This window comes from Daldinia caldariorum (assembly GCF_022478825.1).
Source record: "Daldinia caldariorum strain CBS 122874 unplaced genomic scaffold F4812scaffold_15, whole genome shotgun sequence".
NCBI lineage: Eukaryota > Fungi > Ascomycota > Sordariomycetes > Xylariales > Hypoxylaceae > Daldinia > Daldinia caldariorum.
Window position 1 is genome coordinate 763071 of NW_025953051.1, and position 21860 is coordinate 784930.

At 47.4% G+C, this 21860-nt stretch overlaps 6 protein-coding genes across 6 annotated transcripts; 4 read left to right on the forward strand and 2 right to left on the reverse strand.

Annotated features, from left to right (window-relative positions):
- Positions 1 to 19: 19 nt before the first annotated feature.
- On the forward strand, positions 20 to 325 carry F4812DRAFT_461812 (uncharacterized protein; the record flags this gene model as incomplete). The annotated part of the gene is made up of 2 exons (XM_047937928.1): positions 20 to 99; positions 172 to 325. The coding sequence occupies 2 exons, from the start codon at positions 20 to 22 to the stop codon at positions 323 to 325; spliced, it is 234 nt and encodes a 77-aa protein (XP_047787814.1).
- A 6426-nt stretch (positions 326 to 6751) lies between these two features.
- On the forward strand, positions 6752 to 8699 carry F4812DRAFT_125923 (methyltransferase LaeA). The gene is made up of 7 exons (XM_047929501.1): positions 6752 to 7191; positions 7268 to 7400; positions 7463 to 7620; positions 7690 to 7749; positions 7801 to 7944; positions 8013 to 8435; positions 8487 to 8699. Exons 1-7 carry the CDS (start codon positions 7151 to 7153, stop codon positions 8533 to 8535), a joined length of 1008 nt encoding a protein of 335 aa, XP_047787815.1. The 5' UTR covers positions 6752 to 7150; the 3' UTR covers positions 8536 to 8699.
- A 4548-nt stretch (positions 8700 to 13247) lies between these two features.
- On the reverse strand, positions 13248 to 14485 carry F4812DRAFT_125910 (mitochondrial ATP synthase g subunit-domain-containing protein). The gene is made up of 3 exons (XM_047929500.1): positions 13954 to 14485; positions 13740 to 13824; positions 13248 to 13664 (listed from the first exon to the last, which is right to left on the reverse strand). The coding sequence occupies exons 1-3, from the start codon at positions 14270 to 14272 to the stop codon at positions 13406 to 13408; spliced, it is 663 nt and encodes a 220-aa protein (XP_047787816.1). The 5' UTR covers positions 14273 to 14485; the 3' UTR covers positions 13248 to 13405.
- Positions 14486 to 14744: 259 nt separating this feature from the next.
- Positions 14745 to 16657, reverse strand: F4812DRAFT_439041 (GroES-like protein). Its single transcript, XM_047935039.1, has 3 exons — positions 16251 to 16657; positions 15977 to 16142; positions 14745 to 15919 (listed from the first exon to the last, which is right to left on the reverse strand). The coding sequence occupies exons 1-3, from the start codon at positions 16339 to 16341 to the stop codon at positions 14989 to 14991; spliced, it is 1188 nt and encodes a 395-aa protein (XP_047787817.1). The 5' UTR covers positions 16342 to 16657; the 3' UTR covers positions 14745 to 14988.
- Positions 16658 to 17268: 611 nt separating this feature from the next.
- Positions 17269 to 19634, forward strand: F4812DRAFT_439045 (uncharacterized protein). Its single transcript, XM_047935040.1, has 3 exons — positions 17269 to 17867; positions 17928 to 19031; positions 19203 to 19634. The coding sequence occupies exons 1-3, from the start codon at positions 17631 to 17633 to the stop codon at positions 19263 to 19265; spliced, it is 1404 nt and encodes a 467-aa protein (XP_047787818.1). The 5' UTR covers positions 17269 to 17630; the 3' UTR covers positions 19266 to 19634.
- Positions 19635 to 20283: 649 nt separating this feature from the next.
- F4812DRAFT_461818 (Skp1-domain-containing protein) lies at positions 20284 to 20970 on the forward strand (the record flags this gene model as incomplete). The annotated part of the gene is made up of 1 exon (XM_047937929.1): positions 20284 to 20970. The coding sequence occupies one exon, from the start codon at positions 20284 to 20286 to the stop codon at positions 20968 to 20970; it is 687 nt and encodes a 228-aa protein (XP_047787819.1).
- Between the last annotated feature and the right edge of the window lie 890 nt (positions 20971 to 21860).

Here is a 21860-nt window from a genome sequence, read left to right on the forward strand (position 1 = left end):
ATCGTCGTCAATCTATGAGATGCGTATGCAGCCGCTAGTTGTCTCCGACCTGACATATGGGTCTTCAACTAGGCCTTGTCCGCTTGGGCTTGATGATGTGTCAGATGCTATATCTGCACGGTGAAGGCGGTTTATACAGATAGTTTATACACTTAACTATATGTAACATAGGTTATCACCTGATGAGGGCTATGTCATGTCGCATATGGAAGCTCGGTTCGCTATGCTCGGCTTTTTTGGCGTGTATGGATATGCATCCTTCGTTATGCTGGCCGCGGCCAGGCCGCCCGGCGTGACCCGTGTAATGCTCTCGGCCAACGCATAAGTGACAATACGGTCAATAGTGTTGGCATATTGATGATATGGGTGGGACTAGCCAGCTTTTTAAAGCACTTATACCTAGCCTAGGTGCTCTTCGCCTTGACCTGCCTGATGTGTTACCGTAGTAGACCTAGCGAGTATTCCACGTGTATACTATGTATGCTATGTGTCGAGGTATATGATAATTAGGCCCTGGCAAGCCGTGTGTTATGCCCACTCACCCGGGAATTACAACTGAGGCTCGAGCATCTCGCGTTTCGCGTTTCGAAGCTCACTATGCTGTCATGATGCCATGACACTATTGGGTACCGCGGCGCTGGGTCGCTCCTTTATTCCAGTTTTAGTTGGTGCGATGTTTGGTCTAATCTTCACACATGCGCACCAAATACTCTGAAGGTTTGCTTACAAGTACTGTACAATACTTACCTACTTACACATACTCTCTTAGGCATTCGTGATTTCGTTATGTGATGCTTGTGTAAAAACTACTAGCGTTAGCCTGGGATTGGGTTGATCGGCCCAGGCCGCTTATCCTCCCTCACAATGTGGACTTGCCTAGGACTTTTTGAAACCACCTAGGGCAGGCAAGGGTCCGATCAGGCGGTAAAGGGGTGGGAATGTGCGAAGCTTTGAACTCGCAAGAGGAAACCGTACTATGTAATTGTATGCCTTGGGGCTTGGCACGCGCCAGTGCGAATCTTGCTCTGTACAACTTTATCTGTGTTGTGTTAACTATTAGATCGATCGAGCAAATAGTCTGGTTAATTAGGTTGGTTAAAACTCATGTATTCTTTTTGTGTGTTAGTTACCTGTGATGAGCGACAAGAGTTAAAAGCCGCAACTTTGTCAATATTTATGATTTACGTAATGGTGGAGTGTAAGTCAGTCCACGCATGAATTACTGGTAATATTATATACCTAGGTATTTTGGATATGAGGTTTGAGTCCGTTCTTCTGTGGATTGCCCGCGATGTTGAGAATCGCGAATATCCACCCACCTGAAAACAAAAAAGCGTGGTTGTACGAAGTACATACCTGTAAACACGAGGTTGACGGGTGAATCCCTCGAGCCTTATGCAGCATTGATCCTTAATAGAATCCATTTTAGTATCCATTTCAGTCCATGTGGGGACTTTAAACCGTAGTTCTTAAGACTTACAGGTTTACTTCCTAGGTAAGTAAGGTCCTACATTATGGATCATGTATCGATGTGGTACCGTAGCATGCGAAACGACAAGGGTTAAAGGAGCTGGCGTAAAGTGCGGGACAAGCGGATGAAGAGAAAATTGGAGATTGGTAAAATTGGGTTGACCCGACAGACTGGTAACGAACGCTCGGGCGGTGAGACGCGAAGCTTAGAGGCCCTTGTTATATGTAGGTAGGTAAAGACAGGCATTTCGGGATTTCTCCTCGGGCGTCCCGACTTAAATAGGAGAGCTCGATGTAACCTTGTCCGGTAGTGACGATTATGATTTGCAAGAACCTCGACCTTTTGCATGCCAGGGTACGATATTCTTCGCCCTACTTTATCGCATGCCCTCGTAGACCCCTACCTCACCGCGGAAAAGAAGCTGAGAATCCCGGCTGACTGATAAAAATCCTTCCTATTGTCACAACAACATTCCAATCACCTGATAAGGTTTCTTCGTTCACCTGGTCTCTTCCTACGCCTGTCTTAGCTTAGCAATCTTTCCGAAATCCTAAGGATGGAAAAATGGACAATACTTAAAAAAAAAGATTATGGTAATTTAGGAAGCGGCCAATTTCATAGATTGACGATATAGGTTCCGATATAAGGCCGACTGGGGGGGATTAGTCGAAGTATATGTGGCGGTCGCATAGCTATTTCATTCTAATTAGCCTGCTTGAACTTTGGACCAGAAACGTCGACGGGAATGCTGTAAAAATATCCTTGCCAAGAGAAGAGCGCCCGGATGGTCATATTCGTAACTAATAAACAATATTAAATTTTGTATACATAGGTAGTATTGTGTGCTACTTATGTAGTAATAAACCGCGGCTGATTTTCCGAGTTGTTCAACTTTGCCCGGCTACTTATAAGCCACAGCTTTGCTGGGGTTACGTTAACGAAGTATAGAAGACCGTGCGGCGTGCCCTGTTAGGACATGGAAAGGTAATGAATAGGTAAGCATCCAACATCCTGCAGTATGTCAGTAGAGTACAGCTCCATGTCTGCGCCCTGCGAGATCTATCCTGCTGGTCATCAATGCAGGTCCCAATCAAATACATGACCAATTTCTTCTTGTAGGTAGGTAGTTATAATATGACGAACGACTTAGTCATTTTACATGCGGCCGGCCGTTGCAAAATCCAGCTCGGTCGCTTGGCGTCCAATAAGATGTTATTGAGACACTTTTAACGCAGACAAATGTCGTACATTCGTATTTGAAGGATTAATGAGTTGGGATGATCAAACGAATACGAAAATATTTTATATAGCTACCAAGGTTGCAATAGAAGACTTTTGTGCATTGGTATCAAGAGTGTTCTGTTGTTCGTGGTGTAGGCACTTCGATCCTGGAGTTAAGACGTATGCAATCTTGGAAGTATGCACTGAAGCAACATACGGAATATATTCTGACGTAAATGCAACAGGGATCGGCACTGTTCTAGCCCAGCAGTAGATCCAGCTGAGCTTTCGGCTCGGTCGTGGCCTTGTCGGCTCAGTACATAGTATGGTTGATTCTCGGTTGCAGACACCGGGCCGAGAACAGGGGTCGTGCCGGGTAGACGTGCATCTAGGCTGACCAGTCGCATTTGTCTTGACGTGAGAACGATCCAATTTTGCCTATAATAGAGGTAAGAGAGATAGCCTAGAACAAAGCTTTGGGGAGCCTGTGGCGGTCAGATAGATCACCGACCTGTCGGAAGCGGTTGTGGCATTCCTAGCTCTACAATGTCTTTACTAAAGATTTCTATTCCCGAGACACTTGCCAGCGCAGCTCTGAAGTGGTGGAGAATGCCAAGACATGGCTTAATTGCGTTCCGTAGTGTCGGGTTCGTCGCTGGTGTTGTGATTGGCTTCTGTTACAAGGACTCTTCCGCAAATGCCTGATCAAGCCCATATGAAGTCGAGTACTTATTAGACCCGGATACGATAGCTAGTAGCTGGTGATACGCGGTCTGAGATAGTTGGTGAGCAGTACGCTATGGTATAGATGGGGTTCGTAATAAATTCTAACAGACCCATCATGCTAGAGTATCCGATGTATCCAGGGGCTTGGGGTAAGACTCGCGATATGAGTCTGTTGGTTAGAGGAAGTGCTGACCCCAGAACGATAGAATGCGGTATTTCTGCACGAATATCGGTGAAGATGGTATTTTTATGTGTCGCATTTCGTACTAACGCCAGAAGACACGAGTTGACGGAACCTAATTAAGAATAGTAACGCAGAATTTAGTCGTCATTCGGCAGATTTATTACATACCTAGTTGTTTGACTGTGGTGGCAGGAGATTTAAACAAGGGCCGGTGTAGTTGGTGGCTCCTACATGAAAAGAGAACTGCCTTATTAGCAATGTAATATAGTAGGGGCTTGTATATACCGACACTACCATACGACGTATCCCCATGCAATACAGGCTTGGATGAGATAGACTAACGTAGTTGCATCTGCAAGTACATGGCACTGCAAGTACTTTCTCGGTACTGTCTTGAACCCCCTGAACCCTATCAGGGACATGTACTCCATATGTAGGCGATGATCTTTACCGTCGCTACCGCCCCTATGGTTCAACGCCCCGCGATGTAAGGACGTGTTTCCATTCCTGACAAGCTGTCGACGTTCGTTTGAGAGTGACAGTGCAAGTAAACTAAAATAGACCTAGTCTACTAGTTGTACCATTCTTTCTCAATTGTACCTAAAGTAATGTTCCCAGATCTTTTGGTTGACTCCAGGGAAAATTTCGCAGCACAGGTTAGTAACACCTAGAGGCTAGGTATGAGAACAGGCGCAAATGCATTTTCTGGCGAGTATATAGATACATAAGAGTACTATACTTTCGCTCATGCCACTGGGTGGGTTCCGATGTTAGTAGTCTTACAAAGTGTTTTTATTAGCGTTGCTGCGGGAGGAAATGATGGTGTCCTGCGACTAGAGAGAGGCCTTGGTCGCGACCAATGACCAAATATCTAACCTGAGAAGCGTTGCATTACGTGCACTCTGTCCAGTTATTGGGGGAGTACAAGGAATACCTTGCGGAAAGCGGATGCCGGGGTCGTTGGTTATCCTAAAGGGGATCGCAAGTGACCAGTCATTGGTGGGAGTGCCTGGAAGCGAGAAAGTACTGTGACTTAGATCCGTACGGAGCCGTAAGTAAGACAGTCTCGTGGTCTGACTTCGAGGTGGCTCGTTGCAAGCTGCAATCGCAAAGTAATGCATGTTCACGGGAATCCACTTGAGGAGGTCTGAAGTCCTTGTTGGTGTAGCCTTTTTCAGGTTGTACTTTGTGGCGACCTTGCAATTGCGCATTCACGGGGGCGTTCTTGAAGGGCCTTTAGTTTGGATGTACAGAACCCGCTCCTTGATGTAGGTGATTTCAATGTCTCGACGGCATTGTATTATTTGGGTGCTCGGCCTTGATGCCCTAGCGAGGTATCATAATAGACGAATCTCAGCTCTATAACCGTGGAACCTACTGCATCTTTCCAAGACACAAGTTTACGGGTAAAAGCTTATAAAGCTATTAGCAGAGGTAGCTAACAGCAGCAGAGCTGCCGACGATACATGTCGCTACACATGTAATAGCTAGTAGTCGGTTTCTGTAGTAGGCACACATGTCCTCGGGCTTCAAATAGTATAGGAGCATGTACAATGGAAGCCATTGAGGAGCTGACAAGTCGGATAGGAGGCTATACTCGATGTGTTAGTTACTGCCGCATCTCACAGGCTCTACCACAAGATCGATCTTGTACTAGTACCTTACCTCTGAACATTGTGTCACCACCACACCATCTAGGAGACACGACCCTCTGCCTCGGGACGAGGGAGCGCTATATCGGTGGGGCTAGGCCTTAGCGGACTGGATCCTCCCGAAGCCTTACAGGAGCCACTTGACCCGTAACCAAGTGGACGGATCGAAGAAACACGGCAACGGGGCGTGTCATTACGTAGATATGTTATGTTGGTAGCACAGTTCCCGAGACTGCTTGCTACGAGCTGAGACCCGTTCGAGTCGAGATAACATCGCCAAGAAATTATACCCGGCGCAGTTTCTTATTCACCTCGTACGAATGCTGCTAACGACATATTACATAGTCGGAAATTACTGGTGGTTATGTCTGAAGTAAAATCTAGGTTGCGTTTTTTCTTACTTACACGTAGGTAGTAGGTACTATGTAGTTGAAGAGTTGTCTTGGAAGTTCGTAGGCGAGAGAAAAGAGAAAATATAATTGGAGACAGGGGGTTGTGCACATGTCTAGCGTGTAGGTAGGCACCTAAGGTACCTAAGGTACCCATTGTACAATACCTACAATACCTACCTTATCTGAATAATAGCATTGTTCAGTACGTACCTATTAGGTACCTCCCCACAATACATGCTAGGTTTGGTCGGTACGATACAGCGCAAGTTTAGCGCAGCTCCCTTGGCTGTGTTGAAGGACCCACCTGTAACTTCAATGTTCTTCAAGATGCATGAGCTGTACCTAAGGAGTACATATTTCTGTATACCTCAGGTATCTCTGTAAGTTAGTACCTGGGCGAAGCTCTAGGTAATGTCGATTGTATTGTACTGTACATTCCTTCATTCCCATCTCTAGCCGGTGTGGAAGTGTGGAAGTGCCCATGGTACATAGTATAATTGATGGTTTGTCCATGCACACCCTACATGCATATTTTGAATGCATAGATATTATAACTTCAGAAGTCGATGTTCCAACGTCCTTGTTAGTCCTTTTCTTTTTTTCCTCTCTTTTCCCCTTTCCACCTATGACCTATGACCTTTTTGACCTTACAGCCTTTTGGTCTATGACCAGTAGCTTTTTACATATGTCCCCTTGTTGTTGGTAATTTATTTTCCATTTCGACGTTTAAAAAGTCTCACTTTTTTCCTCTATCATCTTATTTTATTTTCGCCTCTCCTCTCATCCACTTTCTCATCTTCTCGAATTCATTCATTTTCCCCCACACACCGTTGTTGTGTCTTGCGTTGCGTCCTGCGTCTTGCGTGTCCAAAGAATACGGATCTGCATTTACAGTTCAAAGTTCGGTACTTAGGCTATACTAGATAGTACCTAAAGCTAGGGTTGGCACTAAAATAATTTTATGTTGTACCTCGTTCGATTGAAACTCGGGTCGAAATACAAGTACTAAAAGTACTTTTTTTAGCCCAGTCCCCACTAACTACATAACTACATAACTAACCGCTAAACCGCTAAACTGCCATCGTCACATATCATCTTCCAATCCGCGATTCTTCAGCACGCGTACCTTTTAACTTGTCCCTCGTTGTCTTTGCCTTAACCTGTATTATTTGTTTCCTCGATATCGTTCTCTATAACTCCTCTTGGCCCCCTCCGCTCCTTTTCTCTTTTTAACCTCTCTAAGTTTTATACCCTTTTTCTTTTTCTTTTCTTTTTCTTTCTTTTTCTTAAACGAGAAACCGTATCCAGAGCCAAGAACCGCTATCTTGATCTATCCGCCTTTTCTTGAAGCTATCCTTAAGACTTAGCGCATCGCCGACTCGAGCTTGTCGCCTTAGTCGCAACCTTCTTTCACGCCTGCGCCACGCCTTTACAGCAGTTTCCTTTTGCGAGCGACCTTTTGCGCGTCTTTTCCTTGCCCCGACCGGGCCATACCGTGTCCGCCATGGCTCACAATGGCAATGGGTCTATTTACCCCCAAAATGGGTATGTTCGGTTGAGCTCCAAGTCTCTACTCCATACTCTAAGGTATACTAATAATGACCTTCTGCAACTTATTTAGCGGACCAGTATTACCTTCTTCTTCCGCCTCGAGCCGAAACGAAACCAGAAAACCGGAGGAATGGTGGTACACGGAAAATGGACGCTCTTACGACACATTTCGGAGGGGCAAGTATATGTTCCCAATGGATGAGGTACGGAGTCGATAGGGCAGGTTATTGTCAAAATTCCGGACTAAATTGCCTTTTTTTTCTAGGACGAAATGGATAGGATGGATATATTCCACAAATTCTTTTTGGTAGCGCGAGAGGAAAACTCCCACTACGGAGGCCTATGCCAGCGGCCGCTACCCCCGAACCCTCGAATATTAGATCTTGGATGTGGTACCGGAATCTGGGTGATTGATATGGCTGAGTGAGTCTCGTCCATGGTGGCGGCAAAATACTAACTTTGCTCCTGGCTAACCTACCGGCCTGTCTATAGTCGCCATCAAGGACGAGCCAGTATTCTAGGCTGGGACCTCTCCTTAATACAGCCTCTCAGGTGTGATTTTAAAATGTCTTTGTGACTGTTCTTTTCGCTGATTTGCCGTAGGATTCCGCCTGGCGTCGAGTTTCAGCGCCGTGATATCGAAGATCCGTGGACCGGCATTGAAGAGAATTCTTTCGATCTTATTCATATGAAAATGCTCTGCGGAGGTATAAGCAATTGGATGTCTTTATATGACCGCGCATTCAGGTACGGACTGTGGCGGTGATCTGACTCGCTGGCCTTCGCAGCTGCTAATTACTAATTGTACCGCACAGATATCTCAAGCCTGGTACTGGACTCTTTGAGCATGTGGAGATTGATCTCACGCCAAAATCTGCAGATGGCGAATTACCCGAGGACTCTCACCTTCGAATATGGGCGCGTGAGCTGACCGAGGCTATGGAGAGGGCTGGGCGGCCTTTAACAGTGAACCCCCACACTGTAGGAATGTTACAGCGTCTCGGCTACGTTGACGTCGAGCAAACAAGCAAGCGAATCCCATTTAATTCTTGGCCTGATGATGCACAAGAAAAGGAGATTGGTAGATGGTTCAACCTCGGGATTACGAAGGGGCTGCACGCCATGACAATAGCTCCTCTAACCAGAATGAACGGCTACGACCCGGAACATGTTGAGAACTTAATTTCCAAAGTGCGGCAGGAAATATGCTCCCGCAGCTTGAGAGCTTACTGCACCATGTAAGTTTTGATGTCGCTACCCGTGTTGATGAAACTGATTCAAGTGAGCAGGTACATCTGGACAGCACGAAGGCCATCTATACCCGGCCAACGAGCGTGATCGTTCCGGCTGCCTGCAACACAACCATTGAACCGGTATCTATCAACACACCACTGGAACCACACGCTTCTGCTCGGTGATCTTCAAGGCCATATAGCCTATCCCTCGGACGCCTACATCGCTTGCAGAAAAGACGTATCACTTCCTTCCTACCTAATGTAGGTTCAGCCTGCCGCCCTTCCCCCCCAGGTCGACTTAGGAGCTGGTGGGAAGGTAGGCTCTAAGATCTTGTCCAACTCTTTTATCGCCCCCATATCTCACAATCACAATCACGGACCCCTAACGATGGCGAGGACGAGGATTGGATTGCAGCATTAGTCAGCTGTTCTAAGTCGACGGGCCAATATTCTTGAGAGTTGTGTCAAACAAACAAACAAACAAACAAACAGTGACTTCAGCTATGCAAGCCCGGTCATATTCTACGACCGCTACGATAGTCATCCCATAGGACTTGTGGGCCATTTTTGCTTTTCCCATAGCCCATTTGGCCATATCCCTGCATAAGGAGCGAGGCCCGCATGTCCTTTTGCGACGGGCTCACACACTTTTTCTCCGGTATTGGCTAGATCCGGAGGTAATGCGTCTGCACTTGCATACGCAGGAGCAGCGCAGGTTATATTGGATGTACACTACTTTTACTTGCGGTGCATTTTCCCCCTTCTCGACTCGCGAATGATGATGGACTTTTTACACTTTTTGCCTTTGTCGGCGTCGCCAGTTTTAACGTTTACGTTTTCTCATCTCGAACCCAAGCGGTCCCGGCCCAGGATGTCACGCGCTTCCGAGGGGGGAGCCATTCCAATTCAGGTGTATTGGTTGGTTTGCGTTATGTGTTATGTTTGGCGCAGGAAAAGTTGAGCTTTGAACCGGGGAAAATGGTACCTTCATTGGCGGCGGTGCGGACTTGGCACCCAAGCCATAAGGGCGCATTGGGCAGTAAGACTTGCACTGCTTTCTTCCGGATTAGACGAAACGGCGCTCCGGGTCATCTCTGCATTACTTTCTCTCTTGATTGTGTGCATTGTACAGTTCGGCGGGTGTTATGTTGCGTCGTGTTGCCTGGCGGCGGAGGGTGGGTGGTTTTGGAAAAGTTTGACCCGCAGGGGCGGCCAAGTTCAGGTCGGGCGGCCGTACGAGAGGCCTATATTATTTTGATGTTGGTGTTATTGCCATTGTAGCAATAACGGTTGCAGTAAATATTGACTGACCTTCTCGAGTAAATGATAACATTTATCTGAGAAATCCCAACCATAGTTGGTGTGCTAGGCTCCCAATCCTCACATATTCCGTTGAATCTGCCTTTTATTTTTCTTTTCTTATTCCTTTCTTGTATTGTCTTACTGACCGCATCTGTAGTATGTAGGAGGTAGCTACATAAACCCCAGAAAGCACCGAATTTCGTCTGACCAACAATATCATGTTCTGAAGAAGATTTTATTATCGGCATAGCTCCCGTATTACGTCCGTACCTTAGGTAGGTAGACAATTCGATTATACGCGTTGATCTGTAACATCTATGATCTGCATCAAGCATGCCGAGTTCCCCTTTTTGACTACTTTGTGGGCTGGTTCATTTCGCATTTGGCGAGCTACGAGTGCCCAATTTGTATACACCCACACACACATTGCACACATTCATTCCACTGCATATTATGCCGGAGTCAAGTCCTAATATGGCTTTTCATTTTATTATTTTTTTCCTTTAAGGGGGAGGCGGGGGGGCGTGTTTTCCATTGGAACTTTCTGTTCAAGCTTCCAATGCGACTCTACGCGCGCTAATCTTCAACGTTACCTTCTCCAACCAGGGTTAGGCTCATCGCTTCAAAACCAGTCGCCCGGGTTATAGATGAAAGGTGCCACACTCTATTTCACGGCTCTGCATCTCGAATGACGCACGTCTGGGGCGTCCAACCTCATCCCCCTCCCCCCAACAGACATGGCATGTTGTATCTCATCAACCTCGTCCTTGGATACTACGAATTTCCTTTTTGGAAGATGTTCGATCTGCGCTGATATGTATGTCTCTGCCTTTCCTGTCTTGGCAAGCAACTAAACTCCACCTGCTAGGACTTCATAAAGGGGGGAGACAAGGAGGGGAGAGGTTGGGGTCCGTTCGTGCCATCGTCGCTCTCAATCACACCTCCCATCTTCCTTGGCCTACCGTGTCTCGTCGCCATGGACGATGGTGTCCTCAGAACGGACGGGTAGAGGCGAGTACCACCCCCTTCCGAGTCGTAGGTAGGTCTTACGCATGCCACCTTAATAAGCGGACGAATAATTACGAGAGACTGCTTCCTCAAGCACACACACTATCGACCGGCCCGACATGTCTAGCTCCCAAATGCTATCCGAAAGCAATTTCCACGGATGGAGTTTCGGGAGCTTGTGTTGCTTCGTAACTGGCTAATCTTACTTGGGAGCTATTTCCATCCATTGTATTTATTATACACCTATCGCACCACGATACCTATTACGGTATATAAGCAGCTCGATCCGTGCATGGAATAGGGTAATAAGGTATAGGGAATAGGGAATAGGGTATTTAGATATATGTATTATATGCAGTAGCGTAATTGGATATTCCCTTCTGCTTTCTTTGCTGCTGCCACGTTCCATCCTCTAAGGAGGTCAGCAGATCTGTCCTCTCATGCAGTTGGTTCCTTATATTATCACCGTACATCACACACGAAAACATATAATTTGCTTCCCTCTGCCCTTCCCCCCCAGTCTTCCCTCCTCACGAAAAAAACATGTCATGCTGCCCCGTTATGCAGTTGGTACCGCGTCGCATTCTCGCTGCGGTGAGGTGTGCGTAGTGAATCGAGCCAGAGAGAGAGAGAGCGAACGAACGAACGGGTGGGTAAAGGAAGTCCGTTCCGGCCACCGACTCAGTGCCTCCTTATTCTTTTCTTCCTCTACTCCTCCCCCCTCCGGTATTTGCCTACACAAGACGGATACATCTTCCCCAAGCCTAATACCCGCTCTTAAACTGGTATAGCGACGTTGCACGAAGCTATCAGTAGGTGTCGTTTGCGGTCACCACCTGGGAAGTGTCCCACAAAACCGGCGCCGGAGCTGGCCCGCTCGTCCCCCCCCTCCTCCTCCTCCCCCTTCCCCCCTTTTACCTATCTCTGTTTCTGTTATTTACGACGATGGATCCTCGGTAATCCTGCATTCGGACCAACAAGTATCCAACGGGCCTCGGTACTTTTTGTATCTAATGCGATTACCTAGCAATGGGTGGGAGAGACAGAGAGAGAGTAGTAAAGGCCGGCCGATCTACCCTGCGTATTTAGGCCGGGCTGGTCGAACTAGGTTCTTGTTAACTAATACTAACTAACAAGCAACCGCGTTGTTAGTATGGACTGACCACCAGAGACTTATATCCAAAACACGAAACGGCCAAAATTTATACTCGATTGGATTGATGCTACTACGTACGTACCTAACCTACCGTACCTTAGGTTAGGTACCTTCCTACACATAACCCAAAAAGTTGAGAGTATCCCTCAAGTTGCTATTATATCGTTGTCTTTTTGCTCTTAAAGAAATATTGAGGCTCGATCTACGTACCCTACATAATGACACGCTTCCCAACGGCACCTCCCGCACCCCCGTTCCCTTCCCTCCCCTCCCCCCTCCTCCCCTCTAGCCCAACATTGCTGTGCCCCTGGGATACTTACCGTAAGCCGTCACCTGAGCGGCCTAGCACCAACCAAAACACCGATTAGTTATTTCCCACTTTATACGTAGAGAGAGAGAATGAGAATGAGGTTGGTTCGAAGCCGGAAACAAAAAAAAAAAGACAAATCTCTTCTTTATCACATGCATCAGGTAGGTACCTACTTAACATAATACTGAAAACTGACGAGAGCTTGCTGCCGCCGATCGGGTCATCTATCATCATCATTATCGCCATTATTATTATTTCGCCTCGAGCGCTTGCTCGTTCAAACCAAAGTAACAAGCATACCTCCCTGGGTACCTACCTAACTAACCTAATGCACCTAGGCAAGTACATAGATACTTAACCTAAGGTAAGTAGGTTCGAGGCTGCGACAACGACGTTACGCAAAATGGGGGGAGGGGGGATAAAAGAAAACCAACTTGCCCGGAGTGAGGTGAGGTGAGGTGAGGTGAGGCAAGCACCAAGCTTCGTATATTCGAACAGCCGTTGACTAAACTCCGAGGTGAGTCGCCGCCGAGGCCGAGGCCGAGGGGAGAGAGAGAGCAGGCTGCTTGCTGGCTTGCGGCGCTTAATACACCGAGATAAGACGGGCGGTGGGCAATTACTTTATTCGGGTTGACAGCAGGAACCTTTCCCATCTTGATGATGCAATGTTCGTATAGTTATTGTACAGGATGATGAACATGAAGAACAAATGAAGAAAAAAAAAAAAATAATAATAATATGTTGATGATTCGGCGGCTTAAGGTAGAGCGCGCAAAAGGGGGTTGGGGGAAAGGGGGCGAGAGCGAATATACACAGGGTAATGATGAGGACAAACTTTCGTTCCCAGCTCCGGCCTTCTCCCTTCCCTTCACTTCACACATCTTTTTTCTTTTCCACGACGCCGCGGCCGACTATAATGGAGACGGCCTGATGATGATCTTCTTCTTCTTTCTTCCTGTTAAAGGGCAAGGGCATAACGGCTACCTCCAGCAGTGTGTCTAAGTAATAAGATAGAGTCCGAACTCGGACCTTTTCGTTCCCTTCGTATTACCCACGTGTATGTTTTTATGTTTTCCCTTTCGAATGCAAAAGAACGACAAACCCACCCCCGTCTATAGCATTCCCCCTCATCCATGCGTAATACAGAGGTATCTTTTCGTTTATCATTCTCTCTCAAAAGAAGCCGGCCCGCACCTTTTAGTGGTGCTCAGCCTGAGCGCCGCCGTGGTACCCAATTAACTTGAAGCGGCCGATCATCTCGCCGATGGTGAAGAAGCCAATGCATTCCGCGAGCACGACGCCGCCATTGACAAGCTGGGCTCTGTTGATATTTCTCGCTCGCTGGACGATGGTAGCGGGTTGGTCTACAACCTTGGAGGCCGTCTGGAGCAGAGCGCTCGGGTTCTTCGCCGAATTCAGCAGGTTCTGCCAGTAGCTCTGGACGGTGGTGAGAGAACTAGGAAACAAATCTCGCGTTAGACCCATAAGCCCGACCATATTTTTTTTAAAAAAAGGTATACCTCGGACTCACGGTGGTGACATCTTCTGGCCTCTGAAAACCATCTTGGCAAGTTCCGCGCCGACCTTAGAATAGTAAATGACCGTAGGTGTTGTTCCTGCAAAGCCCAAAAGCATCAGCCGCTATCCACACAAACACACACGCGTCCCCCTCCTAAGCGACGTGACAGTGATCCGTAACAATAATGGTAAGTAATGATGATATTCCCCCCATGGGTTCCACGTACTCTCGAAAAACGCGACTAATCTTCCGGTGCGGCCGCCGACTTTGCCCAGCGAGTTCGCAATCCCCTTAGCAGCGCCTGAGATGGCCGGTCCAGCCGACGAGGTGACCCTCGAGAGACCTTGCGCAGCTTTCGTGGCGTATTGAGAAGCAGTCTCGGAAGCGTTCGCGGCGGCCTTTGATGCTGTCTCCTTAGCCTTCGATGCTGTCTCCTTAGCGGCCTCGGAAGCCTTAGAGGCGGTGGTCGACTCGAACCTTCGGGCCGTCATGCGACCCCAAGCTCCCGATTGCCGGAGCAAGGGACGTGCGAGAGCGGACGACATTGCCTGGGACTCGGGGGGGGAGGGGGGAGGTATTCGGTATTCGACGGGGGGAGTGTGGAGGTTACTCTCGAGATTTTGCGAGTAACAGGACTAAGTCGTGTTCGATTGGCCGAGAAATTAAATCAGTAGGGGGGTTTTGCGGAGGAAGAGAGGAGGGGGCGGGAGGTGAGTTCGCAAGAGTCGTCGTCGATGGTGAAAATTGATTTCGCACGTGGAAAAAAAAAACACTCACAAGATTCCACTAAATCCCGTCGGCTGTTCGAAAATTGTACGGATCCGTTACCCAAGGCGGAAAAACCCGATCCGAACTTGGTCCTGAAGGTCAGAAAAAGCTAGGTACAACGGTACCCGAGGATATTGAGCAATTGACCAATCAAGTTCCAAGGTTGTGAGTAATCAAGGAAACCTCCATATTAAATTACTAGGTACCTCCTACATAGTATGTATGAGGTTTGTAAGTCATCCCAGGCTTACTTCAACTTTCACCTTTCAACTTTATTATTTTTATCATCTTTAAACAATTATCAATTACAAGTTGGGTTTCTCATATTCTAACATTTGATTAAGTTATGCGATCTTGATTTTATATCTTATTCCGTATCATTAAGTTCAAAGAATATCTATTCCTAAAAACTCACTTCGCTATAACCTCACTCGCTCCCTTGACCCGTGTGTATCTAACTCGCTACATAACCTTGAATATACAGGAACCGAACTCAATCCAGGCTCTGAATCTGAACTTTGATAGCTCCCGTCTTGGGGTCTGCTGCCGTGTTGAAGGCTTCAACAGCATCTTCAAGTTTGAATCGATGAGTAACGAGTTTCGAGAGGTCTATTACGCCATTCTCAACCAGGCGAATAGCTCGAGGCCATGTGTTACTATATCGGTATTGTAACTGTACGTCAACTTCTCGAGTGCTAGCTCGCATAAAGGGAAAGTTGATCTCGTTCCTTCCAACTCCAGTAATGAATACCTTACCCCCGAACTTGACAGCCCAGACTGCCGCTGCAATGCTACTTTCTACTCCAGTACACTCTATAGCCAGAGAAGGTTCGATGCCACCAAAAGATTCGACTATCTTCTTGGCTGACTCTTCGGGGCTCAACCTCTCTACTTTGTGTGTGATAACTGACGGGCATATCTCCTTGGCGAACTTAAGTCGTCCTTCGTCGATGTCAGTGATGACTAGGGGGCAAGCGCCAGCTGCTTTACAACAGAGTAACGTGATCAGTCCAATCGGTCCAGCACCACAGATCAGTACCGGATCGCCAAGATTAACACCGGCTCTTTGCATGCCGGCCAGTGCGACGCTCAGAGGCTCTAACAGCGCACCGTTCTCGTATGACATATTTTCAATCTTGTGACACCAGGTGGCCGGGTGGTTTACGTATCTCCTTAATAGACCTGGGACCGGGGGCGTCGATAGGAAGTAGACCTTCTCGCAACCGTTGTAACGGCCCGTTAGGCAAGGCTCGCATTCGTTGCAGATGATGTTCGGTTCTATCGCGACTCGGTCTCCAACCTTCAGATGTGTCACGGACGGATGCACCGCGATAACCTGACCGGCTGATTCGTGTCCCAGGATATGGTCTCCATCCACGATCATTGGCCCGATGCATCCCTCGTGCCAGAAGTGGACATCAGAGCTGCGTAACAATCAGCAGGACAAGTCTCACCCTCGTTTTTATACGAATGCTACGAACCCGCATATTCCAGTGCTCTTGATGGCAACAGTAACTTCACCAGGTTTCAGGCTCTCTCCCTTCTGTACGTCCTCTACTGTTGGCTTCGCCTCGTTGATCCATAGCTTGTGGGCGGGGTTCGTGAAGACGGCGATATTTGCCTTGGAAGGCTTCACGATAGTCTCGGCTGTAATGGAGCCCATGTTGGCGACTTGGAGAAGGAATTGAAGCAGATAAAGAAACAAAGGACGACAATGACGGGCGGAGACAAGGTTCAAAGAAAGTTTCAACCTACCTATATAGGAGAGGGGGAAGCTCAAAGGAGGGGCCTGGGTATTATTATGTTTCCCCGAGCCGTTCTGTTTCTCCGACTCCTTCTCTTCCATTCCCCAGTATTTTGAGAAATTCTACTGTTGAATCTAGCTCGTGGTCTAATACGGCTACCGAACTGTAGTACCGTATGGATCGGGAACTACATACATACCTAGGTATCTACATCGGGACTATATACCATTGTTCGCGTATACATAGTACGTATAAAATCGTAGTAGACTAATACAAGTATATTATTGTGAATGCTTGTTCGTCTGTCTGCATGAAGGGGGAAAGAGGAGGAGGAGGATGTGGGGTGCTCGAATTGGTGGCTAGCAATACCTATGATGACGTTCGGCTGCTATACGTCCGATTAAATGGGGAGATATGGAGACGATGAAGTTTGTGTTCATTACCGCACCAATTAATCTCGTCGCACAGCACATCGTTAAAGGTCTCATCCCCGCAAACCGTTTTACCATGCGGTGGATACTATGTAAGCTATGTAAGTACTACCTGGGTAGTAGCGCGTCCTTCACAGCGGGTAACTTACATAGTAGCTTCGGATATCGGCCGCAGGAGCAACAAGTTTTTATTAGTTTTGCTAGTCTTTTTTTCTTCTCTATACGCGCACCATCTAACGATCATTAACCGTGGGGAATCAGTATCAGTATCGTGATGTTCGCCGTCCATCATCATCACCTGGTATATCAAATTTTCTTATAAGTGGATGCTTTCACTCACATCCTCTCCCCTGTCTTACCTTTGCGCAACCGGACCTTTCGAATTAATCTTAACCCCCGCAAATGAGAAAATGTTATATAACGTTGCGCATACCTAGAGGTAGGTACATACATCTAGCATACGCAAAAGCATGGATCCGCGGTCGCTTTGCATATCTGCTGCGAACCCTTTTTCAGAACACTATGGAAATATATCATGGTATATATTCCTAATTCTCGAAGGGATGAAATTAATTAATACATGCATAATTCTCGGCATGATAGGTACCTAAGTTATACATACCTTAGGTTAGGTACCTCTAGGTAGTGACCTGGTTTCTGGTAACGACTTGTTACCACACTAGCCACTTCAGCCACCACATCAAATTGGATTGAGGGGCGAAATGTTCAAATGTTGTCATCAATTAGGACCAGTTTTTATCCCATCCATCTATCGATCCATCCTACGCCAAAATTGATCTAAATGCTCGTTTAACTTGTCTCAACTACAGTCAACCCTGCAACTGGAACTCTACTAGCTTACTACCTAACTTTACTACAGATATCTACCTCTTTTCAATAAATACATAACTCCCCTATTTTAACAGGACATAGCTAGATAGTAATCCTCAGCAAAGAACATGAATGAAGGCGAATCCAAAAATGGCACCAGCTATCTGGCTCGCCTCGAGCAATTTCTCCAATTTGATAAAGAAAGAGAGGATATGATTAAAGAGTTAATAGCTAAAAATGAGGATCTCGAGAAGCGGCTCGAGGATAAATGTAAAGAATACGATAATGAGGTTCAAACGCGCACTATATACCAGACTCGAGCCAATGACGCTACCATAAAGCTCACTGATATTAGACATAAAATGGTAAATCATACTACCTACCTAACCTAAGGCATATATGTAGTTATATGCTAAAGCCGTTAGGATGTTACTTCTTTTGCTATTGCTATTATCGACGGCGACGGCGCCGTTTTTCGTGACGACTGGATTAGGAAAGGCGAAGACGGCGGCGCCATGGCCGCTCACCAGTTACGCGACGACATCAAGAACCATCTTAAAGAATCTTACCCGGACGTTAACACCGAGACCTGGCATATAATGGTTCAGGTCGTTCTTAATCTCGAGGGCCTTTCCAGAAAGCTTTTCTGCGTCGACCTCGCCAAGAGCATGAGCGACCTATCCACTTTCGCTCGCGGCTTCAGTCGTGCTCAGGGGCTTTTTTCTTTTATCGACGTTGGCAAGGGCAAGGAGCAGGCCGACTTTAAAGTTCGCGAAACTCTGCGGTTGATGGTGCATAACCTTCAGTGCAAGCATATTATCTTCGGGCCTTGTCATGATAAAGGCTATATCGTGGAACTTAGGCCTTATCAGCTTGACACCTCGATCTGCAACAAGATCAGTCTGCTTGAAACTACCCAGCCCCCGCGCGAGTTCAGCGAGTTGGTGTTTCGCAGGGTCAAGTTTAACCATGTCTTCCGTTCTGAACTCCTTCCCGAGGGCTGGCTTCCGCCAACTCCCCCGATGTCAACAGGCAAGCCGGCCCCGGTCACCCTGGCATCACCAGCTAAGCCGATCAACTACACCGGCATCGTGTCTTCGTGGACCACCACGCTGCCGTTCGTCAACAGTTTCATGAAATCCCCGACTTCGTCGATGAAATCCCTAAAGGCGTCTCACCGCAGGTTCTACTACGTCAACGCCTCGGGCCAGCGCGTCGACGAGCCGTTACCGCCGGTCGACGCCTACTCCGAGCAGCGCTTCAAAGAGCGCTGCGAGGAAGAAGGGAACAGGAAGCCCTGCAACAAGTACCACCTACACGGTCTCTGCGAGGAAAACTCGTGCATGTATTACCACGGGGAGCCGCTCGGCCTGGGCGAGCAGCTTATCTTACGCATCAAGGCTAGAGGCTCCTTGTGCAATTATAAGAGCTCCTGTAAGAACGCCGACTGCTACTGGGGCCACCATTGTAAGTACCAGAAGTGTCCGTGGCTTAATTGCGCCTTTGCTAGCACGCACGGGATAGACATGGTGAGTCGCCCCTCTTTCTCACTTACTTCTCAATGTTCGTACCCGAGAGCTAGCATGCTCTGTCTACCGATGCATGCTACCTCCACCCCACTATACTCTGCTCAAGACTTTTCTTTTTTCTTTCAGTTTTGTAAGGACCTTTCACCGTGGACTATGCTTACACGCAAACAGGTTCCAGCAGAGAAAATTTACGAAGATGGCTCACGAGAGCTTTTGTCTTCCCAGAACACATGAAGAACCGATATATACATAGGGGCTCACGCAGAAATTTAGCCTTCGTCGCTATTGGATTTACTTGCACGTATCTAAAATCAATCGGTGTATTAAGAAATAGTAATAGTAGTATTAGTGAATGTTCTTTATTTTATTTTTGCCTACCTGTTATTAGGACAGAGTAACTATAGAGAAGTTATGATATTGTAGAATTCTCAGAGAATGGTCCTTGCCGGGCCTAAGCTGCAAACCCTATAATATAGGTGTACCTGCTTGGGTCCGCTTGGAACTTTTCTTCGAAATCGTCTTCGGACTCGTCTTTTGGTTCCTCTTTGGGTTCGTCTTTGGATTCATCCTTCGGCGTATCCTTTGATTTGCCCCTCGACTTGTCCTTCCGCTTATGGTCCTGCTTAGGTCTTCGAATCATGAACGTGTACGTATTGTATATGCCTTCCACGACTGCGAGGTACTCGTGGATACCTAGCGTTCGGAAGAAATAGTTTTCGCTGTACTTAGTTGACTCCATTTTCGACGAATATCCTTTTGCAGTGGATTTCCTAAATGGTCTGATGCGTGTTAAGGCGGATGCTGCTGAAACTGATGAGGTGTTAGGAGAGACGATGGCCCGGATGTAATCAATAGAATTTAGCTATTCCGTTGTATTGGGACAATTGGATAGTTCATCGTTACCCCTGAATAAGTTCTATGTTGTTGTTGAACAATGACATTGTCACACAATAATGGACTACGAAACCCATGAAAGCAAGACGATAATATCAAGACAAGGCGACAGTTACCAATCAGACTGCCTATACTTATATGTAACAATGCTACTGAGAATACCGAGTCGTAAATATTATGTCGATGAACTTCCTATATATTATACATCAGCACAGCTTCCTCGTTTTTCCTCTCAGTCATCATCACCAAACAATCAACAACTACACTTCTCACGTACTTCATCGGTGTTGTAAAAAATTTATACATCCTCGTACCACCATCGAACAATAACAACAACTATATATATCCTGTCACCATCATGGCGTCCGACGATGCAAACGTGCTCCAGCTTCGGTCGAGCGACAACGTGCTTGTCCCGATCACGTACAAGGCGGCGCGGCAGTCGCAGATCCTGTGCGACATGCTGAACGACGTCGACGAGAACGGATACACGGAGATCCCGATCTCAGAGGTCGACGGGGAGACGCTGAAGATCATCGTGGAGTGGTGCGCGGCGAAGGCCTTCCTGGTCGCCGCCGAGCTCACCCTGATCGAGAACCTGAACCTGGCGCGCGCGCAGCTGCGCGAGGAACGGAACAAGGCGCGCGAGGAACGGCGGGCGGCCCGCGAAGCCGAGACGGGCGACCCCTCCGAACTGAGCGAGCCGGGCTCGGACGAGGAGCCGGTCTTGCCGCCGCCGAACGTCTACGTCAACCCGGGGGACTCGTTCTCGCCCGTCATCGACGAGCACCCGTTCATCGTGCCGACGTGGCCGGACAACTACCTCGAGAACATGCCGCAGGAGCGCATCTTCGCGCTCATCACGGCCGCCAACTTCTTCGACATCCACGACCTGTTCGAGGCCTGCGCCAAGGTCCTCGCCGCCCGCGCCCAGGCCATGTCCATCGACGAGATGCGCGCGTACTTCGGCGTCCAGAACGACTTCACCGCCGAGGAGGAGGAGGACTTGAGGAATAGCTACGGCTGGACTGGGAACCCAGTATAGATACATGATGATGATGATGACGATAATACTTCGTAAGTATTTTATTACGTTACTACCTACTACTACTTACTACCTTGAACTTTTATTGTAAGTCCTATATAATAGGTTCCCTTTATTCGCCTGTATATGTGGACGAGTGGGACCACGATAGTTACCTACTAGCGGACTTAAGTAGAATAGCCCCTATTTTAGCGCAACCTCCTCAGGTATTGTAAATAAAAGGAAAAAAAGAAGTTTTTAACTCCCTAATTCATTATGATTTCTACTACAGTGACAATTATTAACCATGTAACCATTCGCTTTATTCGTGTTCGTGGCTAGTCTGGTCTGGTCAGCTATGCATGCAACCTGGGTCCTCGCGCAGTAAACCAAACGACACAACAACAACGAAAAAAAACATACAACACCGGGGATTCGCTGGTCGTCACCGACCCAACTACTAATCCGGCGGTATGCAGCTTATCTATGGGAGAGCGGACGGGATCCCGAGTTTTCTGCATCCTATGGTCGTATGTGATAGTTTGTGGTGTTTTTGACACTTATATATCTCACACATACATTATACCTACACCCCTGGTCTTGCGACCAAACAACATCCGTTGTAACATCCACCGCGAACTAGCGGAAGACGAATTAATTTCATCAGTTAATCTACTTACTATAGGTAATTACATTAGGTACGCACCTAGACTTCATGTCGTTTCTCCTCATACGCCAAGCTGGAAACCCATCTTGTATTTCAATAACACCAGCTTACATATCCAAATCTCGGTTGTAGGCTACACTAGCACTTGAAGATAAAGAAGCTTTCATAAGTTTCCTAGAATAATCGATTCCATATAGCTACCATCGCGAATACTTATCAAAAGACTAGATCCTCTCGCTCTTAT